This window comes from Bubalus bubalis, chromosome 6 (assembly GCF_019923935.1).
Source record: "Bubalus bubalis isolate 160015118507 breed Murrah chromosome 6, NDDB_SH_1, whole genome shotgun sequence".
In the NCBI taxonomy this organism is placed as follows: Eukaryota; Metazoa; Chordata; class Mammalia; order Artiodactyla; family Bovidae; genus Bubalus; species Bubalus bubalis.
The window spans coordinates 15400680-15427659 of NC_059162.1; the positions used below are offsets into that span (position 1 = coordinate 15400680).

General features: G+C 52.2%; 2 protein-coding genes across 7 annotated transcripts; one reads left to right on the forward strand and one right to left on the reverse strand.

Annotated features, from left to right (window-relative positions):
• Positions 1-7287: 7287 nt before the first annotated feature.
• Positions 7288-16528, forward strand: PKLR (pyruvate kinase L/R). Of its 3 annotated transcripts, none has more exons than XM_006060876.4 (12): positions 7302-7404; positions 7671-7775; positions 8479-8590; positions 11285-11376; positions 11474-11605; positions 11755-11941; positions 12263-12533; positions 12653-12803; positions 13105-13257; positions 13351-13517; positions 14242-14423; positions 15287-16528. In XM_006060876.4, exons 2-12 carry the CDS (start codon positions 7749-7751, stop codon positions 15391-15393), a joined length of 1581 nt encoding a protein of 526 aa, XP_006060938.2. In that variant the 5' UTR covers positions 7302-7404; positions 7671-7748; the 3' UTR covers positions 15394-16528. The 3 variants fall into 3 exon arrangements, with proteins under 3 accessions (XP_006060939.2, XP_006060938.2, XP_025143479.2); XM_025287694.3 differs by having other exon boundaries at positions 7308-7404; positions 7593-7775; XM_006060877.4 differs by lacking the exon at positions 7671-7775 and having other exon boundaries at positions 7288-7404.
• Positions 16529-16533: 5 nt separating this feature from the next.
• On the reverse strand, positions 16534-26665 carry HCN3 (hyperpolarization activated cyclic nucleotide gated potassium channel 3). 4 transcript variants are annotated; one of them, XM_006060874.4, is made up of 9 exons: positions 26059-26665; positions 22425-22854; positions 21336-21497; positions 20711-20929; positions 20194-20340; positions 19523-19763; positions 18527-18691; positions 17351-18063; positions 16534-16946 (listed from the first exon to the last, which is right to left on the reverse strand). In XM_006060874.4, exons 1-8 carry the CDS (start codon positions 26604-26606, stop codon positions 17360-17362), a joined length of 2616 nt encoding a protein of 871 aa, XP_006060936.3. In that variant the 5' UTR covers positions 26607-26665; the 3' UTR covers positions 16534-16946; positions 17351-17359. The 4 variants fall into 4 exon arrangements, with proteins under 4 accessions (XP_006060936.3, XP_044800211.2, XP_044800210.2 ...); XM_044944276.2 differs by having other exon boundaries at positions 16534-18063; positions 20711-20848; XM_044944275.2 differs by having other exon boundaries at positions 16534-18063; positions 20711-20851.
• Between the last annotated feature and the right edge of the window lie 315 nt (positions 26666-26980).

Sequence of the window (26980 nt, forward strand, 5' to 3'; positions counted from 1 at the left end):
AATATCAATAACCTCAGATATGCAGATGACACCACCCTTATGGCAGAAAGTGAAGAGGAACTAAAAAGCCTCTTGATGAAAGTGAAAGAGGAGAGTGAAAAAGTTGGCTTAAATCTCAACATTCAGAAAACAAAGATCATGGCATCTGGTCCCATCACTTCATGGGAAATAGATGCGGAAACTGTCGGGAGCCGCATTAGGCATTACTGACCAAATGGAGGCACGGCCCCAGACCCCTCTCCTCATTCCACAGGCACAGTCCAGGGATGAAGGAGTTAGGCCTTGCACTTCTGACTTGTCTTTTCCTCTCCTCGGCTGAGTTGACTGAAAAGGAATATTAAGGTGCTTATTGCTCTTGAGAGGAGCATGAGAAGGCACAAAGCCTTCTGCGGCTGTGCTCAGAGAATAATTCATAAAGTTAACCATTGACATTCGTTCAAGGACTTTTACAAAAGAGCGTTCCAGGGTGAGCACGCAGGCCGCAGCTTGAGGCCATGGGAGGGATTGCTATCTGAAGCCTATTTGGGAGGAAAATGTTTATGGCAAAAGAGTTTGCTGAATTTAGGTCTTAGGAATAATTAAAATCGTTAGAAGCTAAAGATTTAAGGAATGCTGTAATGTTAGCGTATTCTACTATAGCTTATAGAAATTAGGGACTTTAGAGATATTAATAGCTAGAAGTCCTTTCTAAGAAATAGTGAGCTTAGGATACTAGGGGCAAACAGGACTTAGAAAGATAAGAAAAACTGAGGAATGTGGTATGCAGCCCAGACATTATCATGAGTTACAGTGTATTCACAAGGACACATGAGAAAAAGTAGATAAGAGAATCGCTGACAAAGGAACTCCTTTTGAGGGGCAACGATGATTTATGGAGACAACAAATCTGGGTCAGTGGGAACTGAAAATATCAAACCTCTGACCTAATGCCTTTGTAAAAGTATAAAAGAGAATCATAAGCTTGAAATAAACAGGCAGTCCAAGAAAATTGAGAGGCTTCCTCAGTTTCTCGCCGACACCACTCACCCCTTTAGTTTGAATCCCTGCTGGAGCTGGACTCCAGCAAGAAACAGTGGAAACAGTGACAGACTTTATTTTGGGGGGCTCCAAAATCACTGCAGATGGTGACTGCAGCCATGAAATTAAAAGATGCTTACTCCTTGGAAGGAAAGTTATGACCAACCTAGATAGCATATTCAAAAGCAGAGACATTACTTTGCCAACAAAGGTCCATCTAGTCAAGGCTATGGTTTTTCCAGTGGCCATGTATGGATGTGAGAATTGGCCTGTGAAGAAAGCTGAGCGCCGAAGAATTGATGCTTTTGAACTGTGGTGTTGGAGAAGACTCTTGAGAGTCCCTTGGACTGCAAGGAGATCCAACCAGTCCATTCTGAAGGAGATCAGCCCTGGGACTTCTTTGGAAGGAATGATGCTAAAGCTGAAACTCCAGTACTTTGGCCACCTCATGCGAAGAGTTGACTCATTGGAAAAGACTCTGATGCTGGGAGGGATTGGGGGCAGGAGAAGAAGGGGACAAAAGAGGATGAGATGGCTGGATGGCATCACTGACTTGGTGGACGTGAGTCTGAGTGAACTCCAGGAGTTGGTGATGGACAGGGAGGCCTGGTGTGCTGCGATTCATGGGGTCGAGAAGAGTCGGACACGACTGAGCAACTGAACTGAACTGAACTGAGAATAGTCAGTTCATACAGCCAGAAAGTAGAATAGTTGTTGCCAGGAATTGGGAAGAGGGAAGAGTAGGGAGTTACTGTTTAATTGGTATAGTTTTTCTGTTTGAGTTGATGAAAAAGTTTGGGGAATAAAGAGTAGTGGTTGCCCAACATTGTGAATGTACTTAAAACCACTGAATTATATGTCCCAAAATGATTAAAATGGTAAATTTTATCTTATGTATGTTTTTCCACATCCTTTTTTCAAAAGAAAAAGGAGACCTGGGCCCAGATTGGCCTCTGCCTGTAACTCCTCTCTGGCTAGTATCCTCCCATGCAAATGAGAGGTTCCATGCATGGACTTCAGTGAATCCCCTAAAAAAGCTGTAAGCAAAATCGAGGCCTCTCTTCAGATGCAAGAAGCGTAAGATCTACTTTAAGTGGGAAAAAAATAATGCTCAGAGTAGTATGGGTAGTATCATACTGCCACTTGAATAAAAAAAGGAACAATTAGGGACTTCCCTGGTGGTGCAGTGGATAAAAATCCACCTGCCAGTGCAGGGAACATGGGTTCAATCTACTGAGCCCATGCTCTAGAGTCCAAGAGCTCCCACTACTGAAGCGCGTTGGCCAAGAGCCTGTGCTCCTCAACAAGAGAAGCCACCTCAATGAGAAGCCTGCATACTGAGAGAAGAGTCAGCCCTGCTCCCCACAACTGGAGAAAGGCCACGCAGCAACAAAGACCCAGTGCAGCCAAAAATAAATTAATTAATAAAAATTAATAAATGAATTGATTTTTTAAAGCGGGAACAATTATATATTATTTGTATCTGTATCATCTATTTCTTGGAGAATACACAGAAAGCTCAGAAATCTGGTAACCTGTTGCGGGGAACTCAGTGGCTGGGCAAGGAGGTGAAAGAAGAAACTCTTGACCTATATTCTGTACCTTTGAATTTTAACATTGTGTAAATATCTATACAAATAAACCTAAATAGGGCTTCCCTGGTAGCTCAGTGGTAAAGAATCCGCCTGCCAGTGCTGGAGACGCAGATTCGATCCCTGATCTGGGAAGATCCCAGCAACTTAAGTCCGTGGGCCACAACTATGCAGCCTGTGCTCTGGAACTAGGCAGCGACGGACTAGTGAGCCCACGTGCTGCAACTGCTGAAGTCTGGGCCACGTAGAGCCGGTGCTCTGCAACAAGACAAAGCTACTGCAACCAGAAGCCTGCTCCCGGAAAGGAGAGAAAACCCCGCGGGGAGCAACCAATACCCAGAACAGCCAAAAATAAATAAAAATAAACCTAAATACATTCTGGACGAATTAGATGGCACTTCTGGAAATAGGGCAGGGAAATAGGAAATAGGGGCAGGGCCCCACCGCCGATATTCTGCTGAGTACAGAGGCAGAGAAGTCATCGCGTTTGCCGGAGAACAAGAGCAGTATTTCCATGCTCTCTGTTCCCGCAGTGCTCACAGCAAGTCCCGGTACGTTATCGCGTGGAGAGCTCCCGAAGGTTTATTATCTCGGTTTGCAGATGACGAAACCGAGGCTGAGAGAGTCTCCGCCTCACTCTGGCTCCGGGTGGGGACAGGGGCGCGGGCCAGGGACCTCCTTCTCCCAGGGGCCCCAGCCTCGCCCTTGTGCCCGGCGGGCGGCTCGCGCGCGCCCCTCGCAGGCCTGCCGGGGTCCTTTTATCGGATGAGGTGGGCGGTGTTCTCTGGTTGGCAGAATAAAGGCACCTTGGGCTGGGGACAAAGCCTAGACTCTGTGTGTGTGTGTGTGTGTGTGTGTGTGTGCGTGTGTGTAAGAAAAACTGTGTGAGGTTCCAGTGTGTCTGAATCTTCGTGAGTCTGCTGTATGCGTGTGCGCCGGCAGTGTGTTGACTCTGTTAGAGTTGGGGGTGTGTGTGCATGGGTGAGATGGGGGTGTTTGTGTACATGTGTGCGCATGTGTCCCAAGGCAGGGCAATCTCTGTCCTTGACTATACAGCTCTGGTATCACCTCTGTGAAACCACCCTGACCTCCCTGGACAGCATCACTCAGTCTCTCTCCTCGTGCCCTCCCTCCTGGACACAGCTCCATCACCCTGCCTGAACCACACACTGTATTAAACCTTACTGCTGACATCCCTGTCCCTCTCCTGTCTGGGCAGGGAGCTGATGTCTGTAAGGGCCAGGGCACATGATGGCCCATTCATGCGTGTGTCCATGTTTGATGTCACATGAGAGGCCTGTATATGTTGGAAGGTGTCAGGGGGTGGGGAAGGGTCCCATCTGACAAAGTTAAGTATATCCATTCTGTGTGGATCCTGGGGGGCCTATAGTCCTGCTCCCAGATTTCTCAACCACAGGCCTCCTACTCAGAGCTGCCCAACCCTATGACAAAGGGCAGGCTATCCCTCACGTGGTTACTTATGGGCCCAGGATCAGCCAGACTGCTTGTCCTCTGTGGCCTGATTCTAGGGCAAGGCGTCTGTCTGTCGGCTGGATAGGACAGGGGCTGCCTTGGGACACTGGGCCCCACCTCCTGTTGGCCGCCTGAGACTTGGATCTCTGGGATTCTTGTCCTCCCAACTGGTCCTGGAGTCGGTTCGAAATTGCCAGGTCAAACTTCATGTCTCTCTGCAGCCCCCAAGCACAGGGCCTGCATGCCCAGCCCCCGAGGTCTGTGATGCTCCGTTCACGCAGCGACAGCTGTGGCGCGTCTTTATTTGTTCTGTCTTCTGTGGAGAGAGCCTAGGACGCCAGGGTCACGCCCCCGGGGAAGCCCTTCCTCCTGTCAGTCTTTCTTTTCCAACCAAGGTCTGAAGCTTCTCCCCTTCCCTTCCAGAAACAGTGCTGAAAGGGAAGGAATAGAGCTTAAACAGTTACCCTACTCAGACTCTAGAACTACCCTCTCTGGAGTGGTTGGCCCAGCTCTACCAGTGGCAAGATTTTTAGCTCCAGGCAAGTGTGTCAGACCAAAGCCTTTCTCAAATTGGGTAATTCAAAGACTGTTTCATAAGAGGATTATGTGCAAAGGTATGGGCAGAGCATTGGTGAACCACAAGGAATAGTGAGTGCATTACCCCCAAGCTAGTAGCAGGGGCTTAGTTACCACCCTCAGGGGCCCAGGAGATGGAAGGAGCAGGGTTCCTAGAATCTGGAGAGAGAGGGCCGCCCAGAAAGCAGACGGCAGGTGCTGTGATCTACAGCACCCCCACAGAGGGAGGGTAGGAACACACCCGGACTTAATCTCCTCTACCTCATCTGCCAGTGCCATTCTCCAGCCAACCCCTATAGAAGTCACGGGACAAGGCCTTCAGCCTCCTGGCTGCAGAGCAGAGTGGAAAGGCTAAAGAGAGGATGTGGAGTGGCAAGAGAAGAAGTCCAACACACCCTGCTAGCCTGAGTTCCCTCATCGGTAAAACAGGCTATTAGAGGAATTCCCTGGCAGTCCAGTGGTTAGGACTCTGTGCTTTCACTGCTAGGGCCTGGGTTCAATCCCTGGCTGCAGAAATAAGATCCCACATGCAGCCAAACTAACTTAAAACAAACCAGGCTATCTGTCCCACCTTGCTTCTAGGTTGTCATGATGATAAAAGGTGAGGGTGTGTTTGAGGCCTTGCATGTTGTACCAGCACATGCTGTGTGCTCAGTGAACAGATTCAATGATCTGCCTGTTGATTTTAATGATGAACTGACATGGCAATCTTGTGTGCCTCCTAAATCAGTTCAGTCGTGTCCAACTCTATGACGCTATGGACTATAGTGGCCAGGCTCTTCTGTCCATGAGATTCTCCAGGCAAGAAGACTGGAGTGCATTGCCATGCCCTCTTCCAGGGGATCTGCCTGATCTTATGTTTCCTTCATTGGCAGGAGGGTTCCTATCTAAAACAGAGACCTTGAATGTTTTCCCCTGCAAATCTCTCTTCCCTTCCTTACCTAACTGCTCAAGCCAGAGTCCCTCAGTGCCATCCTTTTGGGTCTGGAAGCCTTGCTCTGTCTCTCCCCAGTTGGCACCATCATTCCATTCTGTCTGCTCTTCTCCAACATACATCTCAGATCTGGTTCCCACTCTTCATCTCCACTGCCACTATGCTAGTCCTCCCACCTCGACTTCCCCTAAAACGCCTCACTGGTCCCCCTTCACCTACTGTCTGGTCTCTCAAGCATCAGTTGACTGCCACCCTCCTGTATGAGACCACCGCCCTGCAAGGCCCTGCTTCTGTCTCCAGTTTCACAGGGACCATGCGCCTCTACTCTCACTGCAGCTTGCCCTCTCTGCTGCTGCTGCTGCTGCTAAGTCACTTCAGTCATGTCCGACTCTGTGCGACCCCATAGACGGAAGCCCACCAGGCTCCCCCGTCCCTGGGATTCTCCAGGCAAGAACACTGGAGTGGGTTGCCATTTCCTTCTCCAATGCATGAAAGTGAAAAGTGCCAGGCTTTTCCTTCCTCAGAGTCTCGGCATATGTTATTTCCAACCCCATAGAAAATTCCTTGCGCCAAATTGTCCCCACTGGTTCTTTCTCCTCCTCCAAATCTCAGCTTAAATATGATCACTTCAGGGACTTCCCTGGTGGTCCAGTGGTTAAGATTCCATGCTCTCAGCGCAGGGGGCCCAGGTTCGATCTCTGGTCAGGGAACTAGATCCTGCATGCTGCAACTAAGACCTGGCATAGCCAAATAAATAAATATCGTTAAAAACATAAGATCACATCAAAGCAGCTTTCCCCAACCACCTCATCTAAAACGCATCCCCTTCTCCTCACAGGCTTCTCTGTTCCAGCACCATGATCCATTTCTTCATAGAATTTACAAAGTATGTAATTATATATTTATTTGCTTAACACTTGTTTATAGTCTGTCTCATCTCCATACTAAAAATTCCACAGAAGAGCATGGGCTCTGTTTTGCTTACCACTGCATCCTTAGGACCTGGCACAGAGTAGGTGCTCAATAAATATTGCAAATGGTCATGAAGTAGACAGGAGCCAACGTGATAATGACAATGATGCTATCAGAGCCCTTCTAGAGAATCACATTGCATGATCAAAATGTTCCCCATCCCCTTTCTTCAACCTCCAGTCCCTATACTAGATCCCCTGCTTCCTAGATTCATCTAGGGCTAACTTCAGTAAAGTACAAAGGGACCATAGTGAAAGTGAAAGTCACTCAGTCGCGATCCCGCGATCCCTATACTGGCCATGGAATTCTCCAGGCCAGAATACTGGAGTGAGTAGCCATTTCCTTCTCCAGGGGATCTTTCCAACCCAGGGATCAAACCCAGGTCTCCCGCATTGCAGGTGGATTCTTTACCAGCTGAGCTACCAGGGAAACCCCTCAAAGGGACCATATTACTGGCAAAAAAAAAAAAAAAAAAAATCTCTGTTCAGGTTGATGACCAGACAGAATGGATGGATTAAAAATTTATCAGGAAAAATGGATGAGAGAAGGGCAGAAATGCCAGAGGACAGGGGCAGAGAGCCAGCAGGTTCAGGGGAGGGACTCTGCATGGGGATAGGGGTGGCTCACTGGGTGTGTCCTTTTTCTTTTTTCTGGCTCCTTTTGATAAGACCAGCAGTTTTGTTATCCTCTCCCCCTTCTCTCTCCACAGTCCAGGAGGCTCCAGCTTCGAATTTTGAAGCTTGTCCGTGCAGAAGAACATGCTCCCCAGCTGGCTCTGGTCATGGATTTCTAAGTCCCAATGGGATGTAGTGAAGTCCATCCTGACTGGGGCTCCAGGAGGTAAGAAGGGGCATCAGATGTCATTAAAGAGAAGGGAAGAAATGAAAGTAGGAATCAAGTGTGGGTGGGAGAACAAATAGGCCATATTTGCTGCTGGCTAGGAGGTATTTGGGGAGGATCTGTGTTCAGAGTCTCCTCCATGTTAATTTATAGACCCCAGTCTGGGCCTCTTCTCCCAACCCCAATAGGCAAGGCAGAGGGGAGCTTGCAGCCTGGGAGCCAAGGGGCATTCCCATGACTACTGGACTCTGGCCCCTGGTGCACAGGACTTCCAGTGACACTTTAACCAGGATACAGAGCTGATTCCCCACCCAGCCGGCCTCCTGCCTCCGACAGCTAACAGTATGGAGCAGATCCCCGGAGACAGGCAGGTGTGCAGTGGCATGGAAGGTGTGGTTGGCACTGGGGCTCCTCTTCCTCTGAGCTGGGCTAGGGCAAGCTACAGAGACTTCAGGATCTGGAGGAGCACTGAAGGGGCTGAGGAAACTCAAAGGAGGGAGTGGGAGGCCAGTCAATTGTCAGGGGCTGGAGGGAAGAAGACAGGAACCTTAGGAAAGGGAACTGGGTGATTCTCAGCCTGGAAATGAAGGGCCACTGTGAACTAGATATCAAAGGGGGCTGAGGCTGAGAGGTCAGCAGCTAAAGGGCAAGAAGTCTGAGGTTGTGAGGGACCAGATAGCTAGGTGATCAAGAATTTGAGCCTGGAGTTAGTCAGACCTAAATGGGAATCTTATCTCTGTTAATTAGAAGCTATACAAACTTGGGCAACTGATCTAACCTTTCTCAGCCTCTGTTTCTTTACCTAGAAAATGGGAATAATTACAGAGCATATAACAGTACCTGCTTACTAGCATCCTGGTGACTAAATAAGTTAATGTATGCATAATGCCCAGCTCAGAAGACTCAACAAAAACTGGAGAACTGAGGGAAGGAATAGAAAGCGCGCTGAGATGAAAGGATGGGGGCCAGCGGCAGGTGCCCACACAGCCCCTTTGTACTGCTGGACCTGCAGGGTAACTGCAGCGGGCTAGTGTAGCCCAGATGACTCAGGAGCTGGGCATTTCCTTCTTCCAGCGGCAGCAGCTGCCAGCCGCTATGGCAGACACCTTCCTGGAACATCTGTGCCTGCTGGACATCGACTCTGAGCCTGTGATCGCTCGCAGTACCAGCATCATCGCCACCATCGGTAAGCACCCCCACCCCCCCTGCAGCGTCACAGGGCCTCGTGTGTTTTTCTCAAGGTGCTGCCTCATCTTTTGTGTTCTTTGAGACTTCTCCTTGTTTGATTGAGGGATAAATAAATAAATACATATTTAAAATTTTTATTTATGGCTGCACGGGGTCACTGCTGCAAGAGGGTTTTCTCTAATTGCTGAGGGCAGGGGCTACTCTCTGGTTGTGGTGTGCAGGCTTCCTCATTGCGGTGGCTTCTCTTGTAGAGCATGGGCTCTAGGGCAAGTGGGCTCCGGACCTGCAGCTTGGAGTCTCTAGAACAAGGCTCGGTAGTTGTGCTGCTCAGGCTTAGTTACCCTGAAACATGTGGGATCTTCCTGGATCAGGATTCAAACCGGTGTCCCCTGCATTGCAAGGGAGATTCTTAACCACTGGACAACTTCAGAAGCCCAGCAAATATTTGTTGAGTGCTTGGTAGATAAGCTTCTGGGTCCTGGAAGTAGGTCAGTGAAATGAAATAAACAGACAGGGACTTCTCTGGTTAGGATTCCATGCTTCCACTGCAAAGGGCCCAGGTTCTATCCCTAGCTGGGGAAGTAGATCCCACCTGCACAGCATAGCCAAATAAGTAAAAATAATTATTTTTTTTTTAAAAGAGACTTCCCTGGTGGTCCAGTGGCTAAGACTCCATGCTTCCAATGCAGGAAGCCTAGGTTCAATCCCTGGTCAAGAAACTAGAACCCACATGCCACAACTAAGACCCAGCACAACCAAATAAATAAATATTAAAAAAGAAAAAAACAGACAAAGATCCCTACCCTTGGGGAGCTGACACTCTAGCTGGGTGGGACAATAATAAATGCAATAAGTTATTTAAAAACTAAGGAAAGTATTTAGTATATTAGAAACTGATAAGTACTATGGGAAAAAAAGAAAAATCACGCATGGTAAGGGGCATTAAAATGCAAGGGCAGGAGGGAGGTTGCAGTCCTAATAGGGAGTCAGGGTAGCCATTGATGAGAAAATTAGACCTGAGCAAAGACAGATGTCTGAGAGAAGAGAGTTCTAGGCAAAAGCAATAGTCAGTGCCAAGGCCCTAAGTCAAGGAGGCTGGAAACCATCAAGGGGAAGAGCAGCAAAAATGAAGAGGTTGGAGGAAGGGGAAGATCGTGGAGGGTTCAATAGGCCATCTTTAGAATTTGAGTTGCGTTTCACTCCAAGTGTAGTGTGAAACTGAAACCACTGCAGAGTTTTGAGCAGGAGTTACATGCTGTTACTCAGGTCTTAAGAGAACTGCCCTGGCTGCTATACTGAAAGTAGATTGGGGTTGGGGGTGGGGGTGAGCCCCAAGCTGCTCCTGCAGTATTTCTGGTTTAGACCAGGTGGTGGAAGTGGAGCTGCTGAGAAGGGACAATATTCTGAATGTATTTTGAAGGTAGTGCCAACAGGATATGATGGATTGGATATCGGGTGGGGGTGGGGGTGAAAAAGGAGTCAAGGACTAGTCCCAGTTTTTTGGTGTGAGGCGCTAGAAGAATCCATTATCAACGAGCAGGAGAGACTGTGGTGGAAATGTTTGGAGGAGACATCAGTTCAGTTTGGGGCTTGTTGAGTTTGATTGCACATATTAGACATGCAAGGGTGGTATAGAGTAGGCAGTCAGATACACAACTCTGGTTTTGGGAGAGGGGTCTAAACTGGAGATGTAAATTTGGAAGTTGTTGACATACTGATGGTATGTAAAGCCATGAGACTAGTTGAGACTACCAAGGGGGTGAAAGGAAAATGAGAGAAGAGGAATGGTCATCTGATGGGAGCTAAGGCTGAAAGGGAGCAGCCAGTGAGGTAGAAGCCAACCAGGGGTGGTGTCCTGGAGGCCAAGCCCAGAATGTATGTCAAGGATGTGTGTCAAATACTGTTGGCAGACCAGCTAAGATGAGGACTAACCACTGGATTTAGCAACAACACAGAGGTTGTTGGTGACCTTGACAAGAGCAGATGTAATGGAGAGTGGGTACAAGGAGAATAGTGGGGAGGGGATACAGAGATAACTCTTGTCATGAATTTTGCTGCACCGGTGAGCAAAGGAATAGGGCTGTGTAGCTAGAAGGGGAAGTGAAATTAGAATTTGTTGTTGTTGCATGAAATAACACCAGGCTTACATGCTGATGGGAATGATCTAACAGAAAAGGAAAACATCAATGACATAGAGAACTGGGGGAACTGCTGAATCTGTTTTTGATTGGGTGAGAAGGAAACCCAGTACACAAGTGGAAGAACTGGCTTAGGGAGGGACTGGAGAGGCTGGTCAGCTGGGTCTCAGTTACTCAGCTGTCCTACTAGCAGGGAAGGAATGGAACTCAACTCTCCTCAGTCCAACAGGAAGGAGGCTCTAAAGCTTGGCACCCATCCCCTTCTCATTCACTGGGGTTCCCCCACACTGCAGCACGGAACATCAAGGCAAGGCAACACTGTCGCCTCAGGCCTGGCTGAGCCCACCATTCTAGGGCCTTACAGTGCAAGGAGGCAGGTCTTAGCTGGAGAGGGGAACGTAGTCTCTGATCTGTGTGCCGGGGTGGGGTCAGGGGACAAAGGTCGGGTGACAGGACTTCTGCGGCCTGGGGCGGCCCCGAGGGTGATGATGGGTTCGGTTGTCACTCAGGTTTGGTGAGAAAGTTGTCTGAATCGGGCGGGTCTCTGGTTCCAGGGCCGGCATCTCGCTCCGTGGAACGTCTCAAGGAGATGATCAAGGCCGGGATGAACATCGCGAGACTCAACTTCTCCCACGGCTCCCACGAGGTTCAGGGCGGGGCCACGGGGAGACGGGTGGGGCTAGAGGATGCCCCAAGGTCCCGGCCAGCTTCCCCTGAAATCCTCGATTTGTTCTGGTCCCCAGTACCACGCTAAGTCCATCGCTAACATCCGGGAGGCGGTGGAGAGCTTTGCAAATTCTCCGCTCAGCTACCGACCCGTGGCCATCGCCCTGGACACCAAGGGACCAGAGATACGCACTGGGATCCTGCAAGGGGTGAGAGAGGACCCGCGACCCGCCCTGTTCTGGGGACGGCAAAGGGGGTGGTGCGGCGTGAAGGAAGTTATCCGTAGGGCGGAGCATTGGGAGGGGCCGGCTCTGACCTCCGCAGGCAGATCTCAGTGATCCTCTGGCCCCGCCCCTAGGACCCGGCGTCAGAAGTGGAGATAGTGAAGGGCTCCCAGGTGCTGGTGACCGTGGACCCAGAGTTCCAGACGCGCGGGGACGCGAACACCGTGTGGGTGGACTACCCCAATATCGTCCGAGTCATGCCGGTGGGGGGCCGCATCTACATTGACGACGGGCTCATCTCCCTAGTGGTCAAGAAAATCGGTGCGGACGGGCCTCCCGCCCTGGTCCTGCGCAGTGGGCCCTCTTCCTTTCGGTCCCGCCTTCGCCCTTCCCTCCCACCACGCCTTCCCGAGTCCCTGGCATCCAGACTTCTGGGCTACCCTGGGCTGCGGCTGGATTGGCGGGTTAGAAGTTTCTTCCACAGACGTCCATGTGCCATTCTGTGCAGAGCCCAGGCTGAGCATGAAGAAACAAATAAGACATCATTCCGTTTTCTTGCGGGTCCAAGCCCGGTGTTCCCACTGCTGTGACTATGCCCCCGCCCTCACCCCTAACCTAGGCGGATTCTTTCCATACCCGCAGGTCCAGAAGGGCTAGAGACCGAAGTGGAGAACGGCGGTGTCCTGGGCAGTCGGAAGGGCGTGAACTTGCCAGGCACCCAGGTGGACCTGCCCGGGCTGTCCGAGCAAGATGTCCAGGACCTGCGCTTCGGGGTGGAGCATGGCGTGGACATCGTCTTTGTCTCTTTCGTGCGGAAAGCCAGCGACGTGGCTGCCGTCCGGGATGCTCTGGGGCCGGAAGGACAGGGCATCAAGATCGTTAGCAAAATCGAGAACCACGAGGGCGTAAAGAAGTGAGACTTGGTCTTTGTTCCCATCAGGCCCTACGTATCCCCATCTCCCTCCTCTTTCCCTGCCTGCTTCTCTGGCTTCTCTTGGGTCTTTCCCAGCCCTGACTTCCCCAACCGCCCAGGTTCGATGAAATCCTGGAGGTGAGCGACGGCATTATGGTGGCACGGGGTGACCTGGGCATTGAGATCCCGGCTGAGAAGGTTTTCCTGGCTCAGAAGATGATGATCGGCCGTTGCAACTTGGCGGGAAAGCCCGTTGTCTGTGCTACACAGGTCTGCCATGCGCCCTGGGGGCACGGCCCTCTATGAGTCTGGGGACACTGAGGGTGAATACGCACACCTTAGGTCTCTAACACGTTTTGCTGTCCAATGTTTGACCCTCAAACAACAAAGCTATGAAGACTTACTGTGACCCCCGTTTTCAGATGAGGAAACAGAGCAGCCAGGATCACACAGTTTGTGAGTGTGACTCTGGTTTTCAGGGCCTTCAGAGTGTGGATGTCAGAGACATAGTCGGGGCAGGGTCCCCAGTCAGATATGCCTCCTACAGTTCTGACCTCAAGATATCCCCCAGATGCTGGAGAGCATGATCACTAAGCCCCGGCCAACTCGGGCAGAGACGAGTGACGTGGCCAATGCTGTTCTGGATGGGGCAGACTGCATCATGCTGTCAGGGGAGACTGCCAAAGGCAACTTTCCTGTGGAGGCTGTCAAGATGCAACATGCGGTAGGAGCTCAGAATGCAAGGCAAATGTGCTGGAAAACCACCCCCCTTCAGATCCCAGTACCCTTGCCCAGCCTGACCTCCTGGTGCCCACAGATTGCCCGGGAGGCAGAGGCTGCTGTGTACCACCGGCAGTTCTTCGAGGAGCTACGCCGGGCAGCACCGCTGAGCCGGGACCCCACGGAGGTCACTGCTATTGGTGCTGTGGAGGCTGCCTTCAAGTGCTGTGCTGGCGCCATCATTGTGCTGACCACAACTGGCCGGTGAGGAGAACACTGGGAACACACCAGGACGGAGCGTTGGGTCCGGGGCAGGCTGGGATGGGCCCCAAGCGTGACTTTTGTCTCATCATCAGAGATCTTTCTGGGGTAAGAAGAGAGGCAGCTATGGGAGCTGGAAGCCTAGAGAGACAGATCTTGGAGCACACCAGGAATTGTGCCTATCTCCTCAAGGGGTTGGGAGGGCAAGGTGGCATCACTGGGTGTACTGACTTCCAGGCCATCTGGGCTCCCAGGGCTCAGAAACAGGTCCTCTGCATTTAGCCCACAAAGCTTTGCAATGCTGGGGTATTACAGAAGGCTCCAGAAGGTCTGAATTCGAATCTTTGCTCTGAAACTTAGCTATGACATCTTGGGTAGGTCACCCAGGTTCTATAACCCTCCTGCACTTGCTCATGGGATTATGAGGATTAACAAGAAACATTTTTTAAGTGAAATACTATATAAAGATGCATTCCCAGAAGGGTTTTCTGTTTTTCAAAGAGGTTTCTCCTTATTATCTCATTTGATAGATTTTTTTTAGTCATCTCACAGTTTCCCCATGTGGTCAGAAAGGCAGGTATTCTTACACCCACTTTATGGGTGAGAAAACTAAGGCCCAGAAAAATGATGATGACTTACCTAGGGTCACACAGCTTACTGGTGGCACCTGGAACCCGAACCCAACACTCTTCCAATATTCTGGGCTGACCCTGTCTGCCTCCTTCAGCTCAGCCCAGCTTCTGTCCCGGTACCGACCTCGGGCAACGATCATTGCCATCACCCGCTCTGCTCAGGCTGCCCGCCAGGCCCACCTGTGCCGAGGAGTCTTCCCTGTGCTCTACCGTGAACCTCCAGAGGACATCTGGGCCGACGATGTGGACCGTCGGGTCCAATTTGGCATCGACAATGGTGAGACCCCTAGCTCCCTCCCACCCTCCCCTGGATTTGTATCCTGAGTCCTCCAACCCCACTTCCTACACTCACCCAAGGGGTCTTGCCTCTCTCCTCTGGTCCCAGGTTTTCTCTGTGAGATTCACTAAGACTGAGATACTTGAGTCTCCAAGCGTGGGGGGAACATGCTGAGAGAGGGCAGAGGGAGCGAGGGCAGGGACCAGGGCCATCCCTAAGTGGTTGGCACAGCTGCTGCCTCCACCAGATGGCTGGAGCTGGGCATGACACAAGGAGCAAGAGATGAGAGGAGAAAGAGGGACCCAGGGCCCTGCAGCTGCAACTGAAATCGAATTGACAGTTGTTATGCTCATAACCTGGGCTTCCCTGGTAGCTCAGCTGGTAAAGAATCTGCCTGCAATGCGGGAGACCTGGGTTTGATGTCTGGGTTGGGAAAATCCCCTAGAGGAGGAAATGGCAACCCACTCTAGTATTCTTGCCTGGAGAATCCCCATGGACAGAGGGGCCTGGCAGGCTACAGTCCCTAGGGGGTCTCAAAGAGGTTGACAAGAATGAGCTACTGAGCACAGCGCATGCTCATACTCCCCCTCTTTCCGTCTGCACAGCCATGCAGGTGGATAGACTTGCTACTCAGCAACCTGCTCCATGGCACCCCATGGGCACAGCTGCAGCTCGCACCTCCTACAGTGGTCACGCTCCCTGCAGTGCCCCCTGTGGGGCACACTGTACAGTTTGCCTCCGGCCCCTCCTTCCTTATGATGCCCTTGAGGAAGGTGGTGAAGGGTGGTGGCTGGTTCTCTTTACAGGGCTGGCCTGGGTCCCTCAGTGGCTGATTATCATCTTCTTTCCTTCCTCCCCTCCAGGAAAGCTCTGTGGCTTCCTCCATTCTGGGGACCTGGTGATTGTGGTAACAGGCTGGCAACCAGGCTCCGGCCATACAAACATCATGCGGGTGCTGAGCGTAACCTGAGGTGCCCCTCCTTCTCTGACCAAACCAGCCCTGGACCCGCCCCTCTCCACTCCCTCCTGCAGCCCCACATCTAAGTCTTTTCTACTCCCAATCCTCCCTACCCCAGGCCACATCTGCCATCCAGTTGCCTTCCAGGGCACTCCCTCCCTTTCTCTATTTCATGCAGGCCTGAATAGTCTGCATCCAATTAAGCACTGGCCATCCAACAGCACCAATGGTACATTCCCTGCATCTAATGCTCTCAACTGGTCCCTAAGATGCTCTGAGCCTTTAATCCCAGCTCAACTATTAATTCTATTCCCTCAGGTTTCCTATAGCTGAGGGTGGAGGGGAGGGGAGCAGGGTAATCATGGCCACAGTCTCCACAAAAATCTCATCTTAAAAATCATCTCCCAAGGAGAGTGTCACCTCTTTCTTCATTGTGACTGGAAGCTAGGGGAGATGGAAGCCGGGGAGCACCGGAGCCAGGTGGGCACACCTCGTTAGTGTCTCACCAGTTCGAGGCTTGCAGGCCACTCCCCATTTGCTCTCACACCCATCTCATGCTTTACTGGGTCAAGTGTTCTGGCCTCCTCCTGCGTCCTGAAATGCCCACTTTGTTCCCACACACAAACCAGGAGCCAAAACAAGTGTCTCTATTTTCTTTTTAAACCCAGATGTTTGGAAGCCATATAAAACTTCTCCCATACACGCAGAACCCCAGAACTCCCCGCCTAGGAGAAAAGGAGCGTTAGGGTCCTGGCCCCACATTCTTTGATGCTGGAGAGTAGATGTGGGGACAGAGGGGTGGGCTACAGGATTCTCTTGTCCCTGAGAAGGCAGAGGTACTGGCTAGCCTGCCCTTCCCTAGGCTTGGATACCTCGGGCCCTCCCCTTGCTCCTGCACCAACAGCAAACTCAACAGGAAAGAAAAAGAACTAAAAATAAGAACAGTCCTTCTCCCCATCTCAGATGGCCCTTCCTGGTCCTACCTAGATAGGGAGAGTGTTCAAATATTGCTGCTGATGGGAGTTGCACAAGGACCACTAGAGCTGGAATGGAGGGCCCTGTCCATTCCTGTTTCCCTAGTAGGAGGGGAGGGCAGGGATGGATAAAGGAATGGGTAAATAAAGTGAGTTGATAATAAATAAAATTAGCAAATGAATGAATAAATTATTAAATGAATAAATAAGGGAGGGAGGAAAGAAAAAAAATTCCATCTAGGGATTCAGCCACTTGCCCCCTACCTGGGGGGATCTAGACTGGCACACTAAATAAGGGGGTGTCAGCAATCCCATAGCTTCAAGGGGGCCATCACCCGGACAAGGGCACAGGAAGGAGAAGCCTCCTAGTTTACAAAAAGGTAGTTCTACCACAGAGACAGAAAGCACAAGGAACTCGGTAGGAAGTGTGTTCCCACTCGGGATATAGACAGGGAGGGTCCACGCATGGCAGTAAAGCTGGGTGCCCACACCAGGGGCCTGAGACATTTGTTGACATCAATGAGGGCACGGGTAGTTGGCAGTGCCCAGCTATGCTAGCTGGACAGGAAGATTAACCATGCCAGGCAGAACCTGAAAGGTCATGGACAGGAAAACAGAGACATCTAGTTACTTGGCAGTGATGGTGATGGCAAGTACTTGTGCTTAGTAAGATGGGCTCATGGGCTTGGGCCTGCACCTGGCAGGACCATGGCTAGGGGAAAACCCTCATTAGAGGACTCGGAGTCGCTTCTACTTGGCAGTGGAGACCTACAGCGCCTGGCGCAGTGCCTTGAACATGGTAGGCGCTAAGAACCTTTGATGAATGGGTGCATGGATTAGGATGGGTGTCAGGCTACAGGGTGCCTGAGCTGAGGACAGAGACCATCTTCTTGGTACTAAGGGGAGATAGTCCCATAGGGCAGTGTTTCAGGTCCCCTCGGTGTCCCCAAGAGGTGTCTGCCCTCAGGCATATGCTACTGCACCCAAGGGCTTACCTAAAGGTTTCACATGTTGGCAGACAGCTGGGGGCCCCGGGGAGTAGCTGGCTCAGGCACTGGCAGCCTGGGGGGCTGGGCTGTCCCTGGAGGCTTGGTCAGGAGCCCCGAAGGGGGCAGGCGTTCACTTCCTGAGCCCTTACGCCCAGGAGAGCCATCACCTGCTGCCCTCTGAGGCAGAGAAGGTTGGGAGGCTGAGAGCGGGCGGCCCCGAGGTCCTAGTCGCCGTCCACCCCCTCCTGGGGGAGGCCCCAGCAGTGACACCTGTGAGCGCCCAGCCCGGGATAGGCTGGCATGGAGGGTTCGGGCGGGCGGGGCTGGCAGGCGGGAAGTGGATGCCCAAGGCCCCCGGGCTAGAGGGCCAGCTCGGACAGGCACCAGGGGGGACGCTGGGGAGCCTGCTCCTGCTGATCTTCGAGCAGAGCGAGCAAGGAGGGTGACTGGAGAGTCGGGCGAGAGGGGAAGAGGGCCCCGCTGGTGCGTCAAGGCAATGGCCACACTGGAGGTCACGGCGGCTGCTTGCAGGGGTGCGTGCACCAGTGGCTCCCACAGCACCGGCTTTCCACTGAGCCGAGCACCTGTGCTGGGCGCCAGGCCCTGAACACCCCGGGCCATATCCCTGTCGTGTTGAACCAAGTGCTGCTCCATGACGCCCCCGCTGCTGCCCGGACTTGGCTCAGAGCGCTTCCGCTGCAGTATGGAATTCTTCTTGCCTAGAAATTATCCCGGGGAGAAGGAGTTAAGAATAGGATAGGAATTCAAGATGAAGGTTGGATATCAAAAGAATGAGGGTAACAAGATGGAGTCGAGGCACACGGGCGGGGTGAAGGTAGGGGATGGGGATCAAGTGTGTGGAGATGGAGTTGGGAGATGGAGATTGGGAGATGAGGGTTGAAGGCAGAGGGTTAGGGGATGAGAGTATGTATCAGAGATGGTGAGGATCAGGGACTGCTACTCAAGGAAGGAGGGTTCAATGCATGGGGACTTGGGGCGATATCTCCAGGGTTCAGAGATGCTGAGTTATAGGGACAGTAAGCCGGTGTGTTGAGAGCCCTACTGGGGGGCATCTGCTGGGACTCAGGTCCCCTGGGGTGTGCCAAGGCACTGGAGCCTGGGCCCTGGGATCCTGGGGACTCCTTGCCATGGACAAGGGTGAGGGCGCAACCTGGACCTCACCGATACGGCGCAGCCGATCCATGGCCACTGTCTCAAAGGCCCGGCGCATCATAGGGAACTCCTCGAGCACGGCGTTGAAATGGTCCACACTGAGTGAGTACAGGCGGCAGTAGGTGTCCGCACGCACGCTGGCTGTGCGTCGGCCCCGAGTCAGCAGGCAGATCTCTGACAAAGTTGGGAGGAGGCCTTCAGAATCACTGTCTGCAGAACTCCCTCTCACTGGGCCTGCAGCAGCTGACCCAGATTCCTCAGGCTCCTCCCCAGATGGGAGCAATTTATGACTCCCCACCCATCCAGAGGCCCTGAGTGCTCCAAGCACCCCCACTCTCCCGCATAATTACTGTCCTGCCTCTGTCCAAATTAAAGCTGATAAACAGGCAGGTCTTGCTGCACTCCTAGTTATTCCACTTCACTTTAATTCCCACCCCACCTCCATGGCTTTAGCCCAAGGGGTAGGCCTAGGGCAATGCCCTCTCTTCCCTCCCCCTTTGAAAGAACACCAAGGCAACCCAGAAGGAGAAAAGCAGTGCCAAAGGGCAAAGGGCAACACAGTGGGGATGCTGGAAGGTGGTGGGTGATTTGGGGACTGAGAGATTATGAGTCTCAGACCCTTTTAGGCAGCAGCCAGGAGAACTGTAGAACTACCACAGGCTGGGTCCCTGATTCTCCCACCAAGTCATTCCCCCAGGGAGCCACAAAGCTCCAGCCCCTGGGATAGCACTGCTTTATTCCTATCTTTCCCTCATCTTGTGGGATCCCTGGGTCTCACTGGCTCAGGGATTTTCAACCTGACCATGCACTAGAATCTCTTAAGAAGCCTTTAGAATTACAGAACTCTAAACCCCAGACCCAGAGATTCTAATTGAATAGGCCTGGGGAGGGGCTGGAACTCTGTGGTCCTGGAGCACAGCCAGGTGAAGACCCAGACCCAGGGGAGCAGCCGCCCTCCTTTCTCTGCTCCAGACCCCCCACCCACCCACCCTGAGGCCTGCTGACCCCCAAAGTAGGATCCGTCAGTGAGGCGGGTGTCCCGGGCGCCACGTGCCAGCACACTGAGCAGCCCATGCTGGATGAAGTACATCTTCCTGCCCACGGAGCCCTCACGCACCACGAGGTCCCCCGGCTGGAAGACCTCAAAGCGTAGCTTGGTGAGCACGGCTGTGACGAAGCTGGGGTCAGCATGGGCAAACAGCGGCATGTGGGCCACCAGGCCCCGGCAGGTGAAGTTAATGATCTCCTGGGCAGGGGAGGGGCCTGTCAGGCAGGCTGTGCCCCCTGCCCCGAGGTGCCCCCATCGAGCTCATCTGTCTCCAGAAGCCCCACCCCTGGGGTCATGATCTGCCAAAGGATGCGGATGCTTCAGTCGGCCTGGGACCATCTCTAAGCTCCTGCCCTCAGAGCTTTCCCATGAGCCCTTGCAGGACCACACCCCACCCCACCCCAACAGAGATTCCTGCAGCCCCTCCTCATGTATACTTCACCCCTGAAAGATCATCAAGGAAGACCTTAACTCCTAAAAGTGCTCCAAAGGCCTGAACTCCCATGGGGCCCTCTGCAGGCCCCACTTGCTGTAGGGGCCCCAGCTGACTAATAGTCCCCACCCTAGAGGTCGTCCCTGAAGCCCAGGTCGTTGAAGAGCCTCCCTCCAGGGCCCCGCCCAGTCCCACCTCCCGAAGTGGTTCGCTCAGCTCGCCTAGGATGCTTTCCTCATCGAACATCTTGCCCTGGTAGCGGTGCTCATAGTACTCGTGGATGCGCTGCCGTGTATCAGCCGGCAACTTGTGGAAGGACATGTACTGCTCCACCTGCTTGTACTGGAGAGCCAGCCGATGGCCAGCAGGCAAGAAAACACAGAGACAGAAGTGGAGCCAGAACAATGTGGCAGGGGGAGGGTTGTGGAGGAAGGTCACAGCCGTGGGCCACAGCCAGAGGGTAGAAACATGGAGACAAAAGGATATATGAGTAAGGGTGGATACAGGGAGGACACGGCACAGTCACAGGAAAACCCAGACGTGGAGGAGTCCAAGGACAGGTGCATTGGTACAAAGAAAAGGTACACACGGGACAAATGGATACCGGGCAAGGCAGGACACAGAGAGCCAACAGGGATGCATCAGAATGGGCTCCACGTGGAGCTCCCCAGCCGCCAGCACCCCTCCCCTTCCTTTTCCTGCCCCTGCTGACCTTCTCCTGGTACTGACGCCGGGAGGAGTCCAGGGACTGGATGAGGGCGGTGGCATGACCGATGAACATGGCGTAGCACGTGGCACCCACGATCATGCTGAGCATGGTGAGCCAGACGTCGGGCATGCCTACAGGTGCCTGCTGCCCATAGCCAATGCAGAGCATGTGGCTCATGGCCTTGAACAGGGCGTGGGAATACTGGCGGCCCCATGAGTGGTTCTGGGGGGCAGAGTGTATTGCAGAGCTGGGCACAGACCCCTCAGAACCTCATTCTCCTCCCGCTTCCCACTTTCTCTTTCAGTCCTTCTGTCTGCCACCTTCTACTTCAACTTGCCTGCCAAGGGAGGCACTTAGGTTTGGTTCTGGGGGGCCCTGAGGCAGAAGGGGCCTCTTTTATAGCATGGGAGCTGCAGTTTCTCCCTAGGTTTCCTTCCCCATATGCTCCCCCCTCCAATACAAGTACTTCTTCTGGGCCTCTTTCCTCTCACCTCCCTACCTCCTCACTTCTGTCCTCTCATGGTCATCTCTCCAGCATCTCCCACTTGGCCCCTGTGTTTACCCCTCCTGCTCAGGGAGAAGAGCCCTTGGAAGGCCCAGAAAAGGCTGAGTGGTGGGGAGTTCTCACCACCATGTGGCTGATGGAGACCCAGCAGTCAGGAGGGAAGTCTTGCAGCATGGGGACCAGGAACTGCAGACAGCCATCCCAGTGACACAGCAGCAGCATCATTCCGATGAGGTTGAAGATGCGAACCACAGCACTGGCCAGGTCATAGGTCATGTGAAAGATCTGAGGAGTCCGAGGAGGGGCTGTTGTGGACAGGAACCTCTCCCTGCCAGGACTTTTCCATACCTGGCCTTGCAGATTCTCTCTTCAAATTTCTCTCTGGCCCTAGCCTCCGTGAATGTTAAGACTGTGGCTATAAAACAGCATATATAGCTAATACAAAGGAGGTTGTATTACTACTCTCATCTCATAGATAGGAAAACTGATGCAAATCATGTGCCTCAAATCACAGCAAGTGCCACAGCAGAAACTCAAAAAGGTCTGCTGCACAAGCTGCCCAAGCATAGCCTGGGAAAGGGGAGAGAGGGCACTTCACAGTGTAACAGCCCCAGGGCGTGTATAAGGATTAGTGCCAGAAGCTCTCTTCCCTTCCAATAATAATAATAATAATAGGTAATCTACTGAGAACTTACTGTGCCAGGCACTGCGCTAGGTGCTTTACAGGTATTAACTCCTTTAGCCCTTATAACCTTATCATATGTAAATATATTTAACATTTTCACTTTATAAACAAGTAAACCAGGCCTCATATAGTAAATAGTAAAATTGGGATCTGACCACAAGCAATGAAACTGCAGAGTTCACACTCTGAACCACTAAACTCTGCTGTTTTCCTGAAGCTGAAACTCCAGCCTTCCCCACACTCTACAATTAGTAGCTCCTCTTCTATACCTTCCTCCTGGAGTCTAACTAACCCTTCAGTGTTTGTCCAGCAACTATGCTCCATTCTCCTGCACCACCATCCTTGCATCCTGTGAATCCAATCCCCTGAACACTCATTCTGTCCCTGTTTCTCCCCCACCAACACTGGAGACACCCCTCCCTCAGAAGCCCCACTCATCTGCCCCACCCCAAAAAGTTGCTGGGAGCCCCACTCATATCGCTGTCTGGAGGAGTCTGCAAGCCCCCCCGCCCACCTCCCCACCCCACCTCCTCCCACTGGTGTATGTAGCGGATGAGGCGGGAGAGGCGGAGCAGCCGCAGCAGGCTGAGGATCTTGGTGAAACGCACGATGCGCAGGGCCCGCGCTGTTTTGTAGACCTCAGCATCCAGTCGTGGCTCCAGCTCCACCACCAGAAAGATGTAATCCACAGGAATAGAGGAGATGAGGTCAACCAGGAACCAGGTGCGCAGGTAGCGTGTGCGGATGGCCCGCGGTGCCAGCAGGATCTCAGCACCCTCCTCTACCACGATGCCTGTGCGGAAGTTGAGCACCAGATCCATCAGGAAGAAAGTGTCAGAGAGGACGTTGAAGACAATCCAAGGTGGAGAGTTCTCTTCCTTGAAGAAGGTGATGCCCACGGGTAGCACAATGAGGTTCCCCACCATCAGCAGGAGCATGATCAGGTCCCAGTAAAAGCTAAGGTAGGGGTGGGATGGGAAGGAAGACCACAGTGAGAGTCAGCCACTAAACTAAGGGCAGATAGTCTCAGCCAAAAGTGGACAAGGATACAGAACAACGGGATGACCATTTACAGCTAATGGGAGTGTAAACTGGGACCACCATTTGGAAAAATAGTTTGGAAGTATCTAGTCAAGTCAAACATTTGCATTCCCTGCAACTTGGCAATTCTATTCCTAGGTATATACACATTCAAGGGAAAGATTCCAGGAGATATATATAGGTATAACAGCATTAAATCTGGAAATAATCCAAATATCCATCAGTAGAAAAATGTAGATAAATAAGATAAACACAGTAGATAAATACACTGATGCCCTGGAATATTACACGACTGTGAAGTCACCCAACTGCAGCCTACATTCCACAGTAGGAATGAATCTCACAGATTTAATGTCAAGAAACCAAAGGATACACACTGTAGGACTCCACACACACAAAGTTCAAGAATTGATCAAACTCAACTTCATTATTTAGGGATTCACAGAGAAGTAGTAAAACTGTAAAGAACAGTTAGGAAATAAGTACCACAAAAGTTAGAATAGTGGGTGTGGAAAAGGAATGTGAGAGCAGCACGGAGCCTTCCGGGGTATCCCCAGTGTAGTCTCTCTCGACCTAGACAGTTGTTACATATGAGCTTGTTTTACAGTTACTCCTTCAAATATATGTGTGTGTGTATACACACACACACACATATACATCCTGGTATATACTATACTATTTATATATATATATATATCTGCCTTATCTATTTTGGAGAAGGCAATGGCACCCCACTCTAGTACTCTTGCCTGGAAAATCCCATGGACAGTGGAGTCTGGTAGGCTGCAGTCCATGGGGTTGCTGAGTCGGACACGACTGAGCGACTTCCCTTTTACTTTTCACTTTCACGCATTGGAGAAGGAAATGGCGACCCACTCCAGTGTTCTTGCCTGGAGAATCCCAGGGACGGTAGAGCCTGGTGGGCTTCCGTCTATGGGGTCGCACAGAGTCGGACACGACTGAAGTGACTTAGCAGTAGCAGCCTTATCTATTTACTATATCTCTACTGTATATATTAATATATATGCCTACTAAATATACCCATAATATGCACATATATATTTTTATATAATATATATATGTAATGTCCTCATTATATTTATATAATCTATGTCACTATTATTAAATATTTTTTAAGTTAAAAAAAGATAAATATCCTTTGCTGATCTCACAGGGCTATTAAAAAATATGCACTGATATGGATGTGGATGGGTGTGACAGTGTTGTACAAGACTAGTTGGTGTTATGACTCACCCACCCTTAATCCCAAGATTTCTGAAGAGACTGCTGCTTTACCCATTTCCAGCTCTCTTCCCATTCCTAGTTTAGGACTGAAAACCTTCCCTAGCTTTCCCAACCCCAACCCTCCTTTCCAACACAGTTGGACTCATGGTTCCTGTTTTTCTGCTGGAATCTGTTTCCCAGATGGGGATGGTTTGTCCTGCCTCCTGTTTGAACTAGATTTTCAGATATACCCTTCCCCTCTTCAGAGCACTTCGGCAGGGCTGCACAGACAGAGAAGCTCCACAGCAGATCCTGAGACAGCAAAGCCTGAAGCTCTGCACTCCTTTCCTCCCCTAACCTCCCCATGCCCACTGAGACTTTGGTTGCACCCAGGCAAGGGCATGGTCAGGGGAGAGCCATACTGCTGTGTGGAAGCTGTGAAAAGAAGAGGTCATTCAAAGAAGATCATTGGACAGTCTGAAGGTCTCAATTAGATATGGGGGTTTCAATTTCAGGACACACCTAGTTGCAGCATCAACTGAGGACCCAGCCCCTTCTGACTCTGCCTGAAAAAAAAATCAATCCTTTCAGCCCCTGAATGAAGCTTGGTGGTCCCCAAGTCCAGGCCTCCAGGAAGCCCTGTGTGATTTCAATCAACAGCAAGCCCTGGATCTCCTCTTCTTCTCTTTCCTGGCCAACTGGAGAAATCCTGTACTGTAAGCTGGGAGAGGAGAGGGAAAGAGGGTTTGCCTTGCCATAGAGCATCTTCACAGCCTGACTCACAGGCAGTCACAAGCCTGGCGGGTGATACAGAAGAGAGGATGGAGAAGAAGCACAATAATAATGGGGATACATGGTTTATGGGGATACATTTGAGGGTGAAACGGAGAGGGAAGGAGGGAGATGCACAGCAGACTAGAAAAGGTGCACTAGTAGGGTGATATTGAGACAGTAAAAAAGAGGGGAGTGAAAGGAACAATGAGAGAAAAAAGAATATTAAGGGAGTGTGTATGTCTGTGGATTAAAATGACGTCTAGGTTTCCAATGGTGTTTCCAGGCTCCTGATTCACACCTAATCCTCTCTGCTCATTTAGCTCCCCAGGATAGGTGCTTTGCATATATCCTTGCCTCATCCAAAAGCTGTCCTTCATTTCCTCCAAGGACAGGGTTGCTCTCCTCCCCTAGCGACCTTGATGTAGAGGTACAGCCTGATGGGGACTATGGAATGGCCCCACCCCCTCTCTTCATCCCTTCTCTCTGGTAGTCACCTGGGCGGTGGTCACATGGGCAGTAGACTTGCCCCTCTGTTGCTGCCTCAAATCACTCTGAGTCCAGGCCCTAACCCGCCGAATCCCGTCTTCAGCACCAGGGACAGCGATCAGAGCTGCTGTCTGGACACTCCCTTTCTCCCCTGGCATCCCTATTTTTTTTTTTTTTTTTTTTGGTAGCCTGCCCTGCTGAACTAGGCTGGTACTGGGGGTAGAAATGGGGACAGTGGGGACAGCTCGGTTTCTCCTTTAGGCTGACCCTGAGTTTCGGAACATGACAAAATTTCCCAGATCCCCAGCAAGCAGAACTGGAGGAGACAGCAGTCCCTAATTCCAATATTCCCCTTGGTCCAGGTGGGGTGTCGGGTTTTTTAAATGGGAAACCCAGGTCTCTGGTGTCCGCTTCCAGGTCTCTTCCAGCACCCCTAGCCTGAAAAGTCACCGAGAACCTCCGGCTGGGGATCCTTTACCCAAGAATTAGGTTGGGGGAAGTGACTCTGTCGGCCCACCAGGGGACCCCTGGGCCGGAAATGAAGTGTCCGTGGAGGGTGGGGCGGGCCCGGCTCCTGTGTCGCGGCCTTGGGGGTGGGAGCTGTGTCCCCTGCCCACCCTGCCGGACCCCCAGTACCGGAAGTCGCTGTACGGGTGGATGATCCAGGCCCCCGCTGACTTGACCCGCTCCTGCTCGATTTCCACTGCTTTGTGGCTGCCGAACACGCGAAGAGAGAACTTGTTGACCGTGGGCTGGAGCAGGGTTCCGAGCTGCCTCCTCTTGGGCTCGGGCCCGGGCCTGGACCCAGGGACCGGACCCGAGGCTGTGGTTGTAGACGCCGGGGCAGCAGGAGGCGCAGCCTCCAGCCCAGCGGTCGCCCCGTCGTTGGCCCCAGTCATTGGCCTCTGCTCCGCCTCCATGACGCCCGTCAGCTTACACGTTTGGCCTCCTAGACCCTGCTGCGGCCATTCGGGACCTCCCGACCCCTCCCGGAGTCGGAGCGGGAGCAGCCGGGCGGGCTCAGAGCGGAGGCGTAGTCGGCTGGGAACTGCCAGAGCGCCGGGCGGAGGGGGTGTGTGCGACAGACTCCTCCGAGGGCGGCGGGCGGGTCGCGCTGCGCCCCCTGGCGACAGCCGAGCGGAGGCTGGGCAGGGCGGGCGGAGGCGGGGTCGACCGAGAGCCATCTCGGAAAGAGGCGGGACCAATGTAGTCCGTAACCCGAGGAACACTGAAGTAGGCGTGGCTTAGCCAATGTGGGCCGTCCTCCAAGTATAGGAAGAGAAGGAGGGGAAACGCTGCAGAGCCAACAGAGAGGGCGTAGTCTAGGGCTGAAGGGCTTTTATCCACTGAGCGCCAGGGAGGCGGAGCCGTCCGCATCTGGCGGGAAAACCGGACGCTGGCTGTAGCTCGTGAGGCTTGCGAGGGCGAGGAACTGGGAACCAGTGGAAGACATGGGGAATGGCTTTTGAGCTTCCTCTTATCCACTCTGCCTTAAGGACTTCCTGCATTTCACTTTTTTTCCTCGCAACACTCTCCTAGGCATACTCCTTTCCTCTGA

Excerpts from the sequence above, each read along its gene's own strand:
- PKLR (XM_006060876.4), top strand. The coding sequence starts at position 7,749 with ATGGAGCAGATCCCCGGAGACAGGCAG. Across the intron at positions 11,377-11,473 it reads TCTCCCACGGCTCCCACGAG|TACCACGCTAAGTCCATCGC; the intron begins GTTCAGGGCGGG and ends TCTGGTCCCCAG. Across the intron at positions 11,606-11,754 it reads GCACTGGGATCCTGCAAGGG|GACCCGGCGTCAGAAGTGGA; the intron begins GTGAGAGAGGAC and ends CCCCGCCCCTAG.
- HCN3 (XM_006060874.4), bottom strand. The coding sequence starts at position 26,606 with ATGGCTCTCGGTCGACCCCGCCTCCGCCCGCCCTGCCCAGCCTCCGCT. Across the intron at positions 20,930-21,335 it reads TCTCCATCAGCCACATGGTG|AACCACTCATGGGGCCGCCA; the intron begins GTGAGAACTCCC and ends TCTGCCCCCCAG. Across the intron at positions 18,064-18,526 it reads GGATCGGCTGCGCCGTATCG|GCAAGAAGAATTCCATACTG; the intron begins GTGAGGTCCAGG and ends GATAATTTCTAG.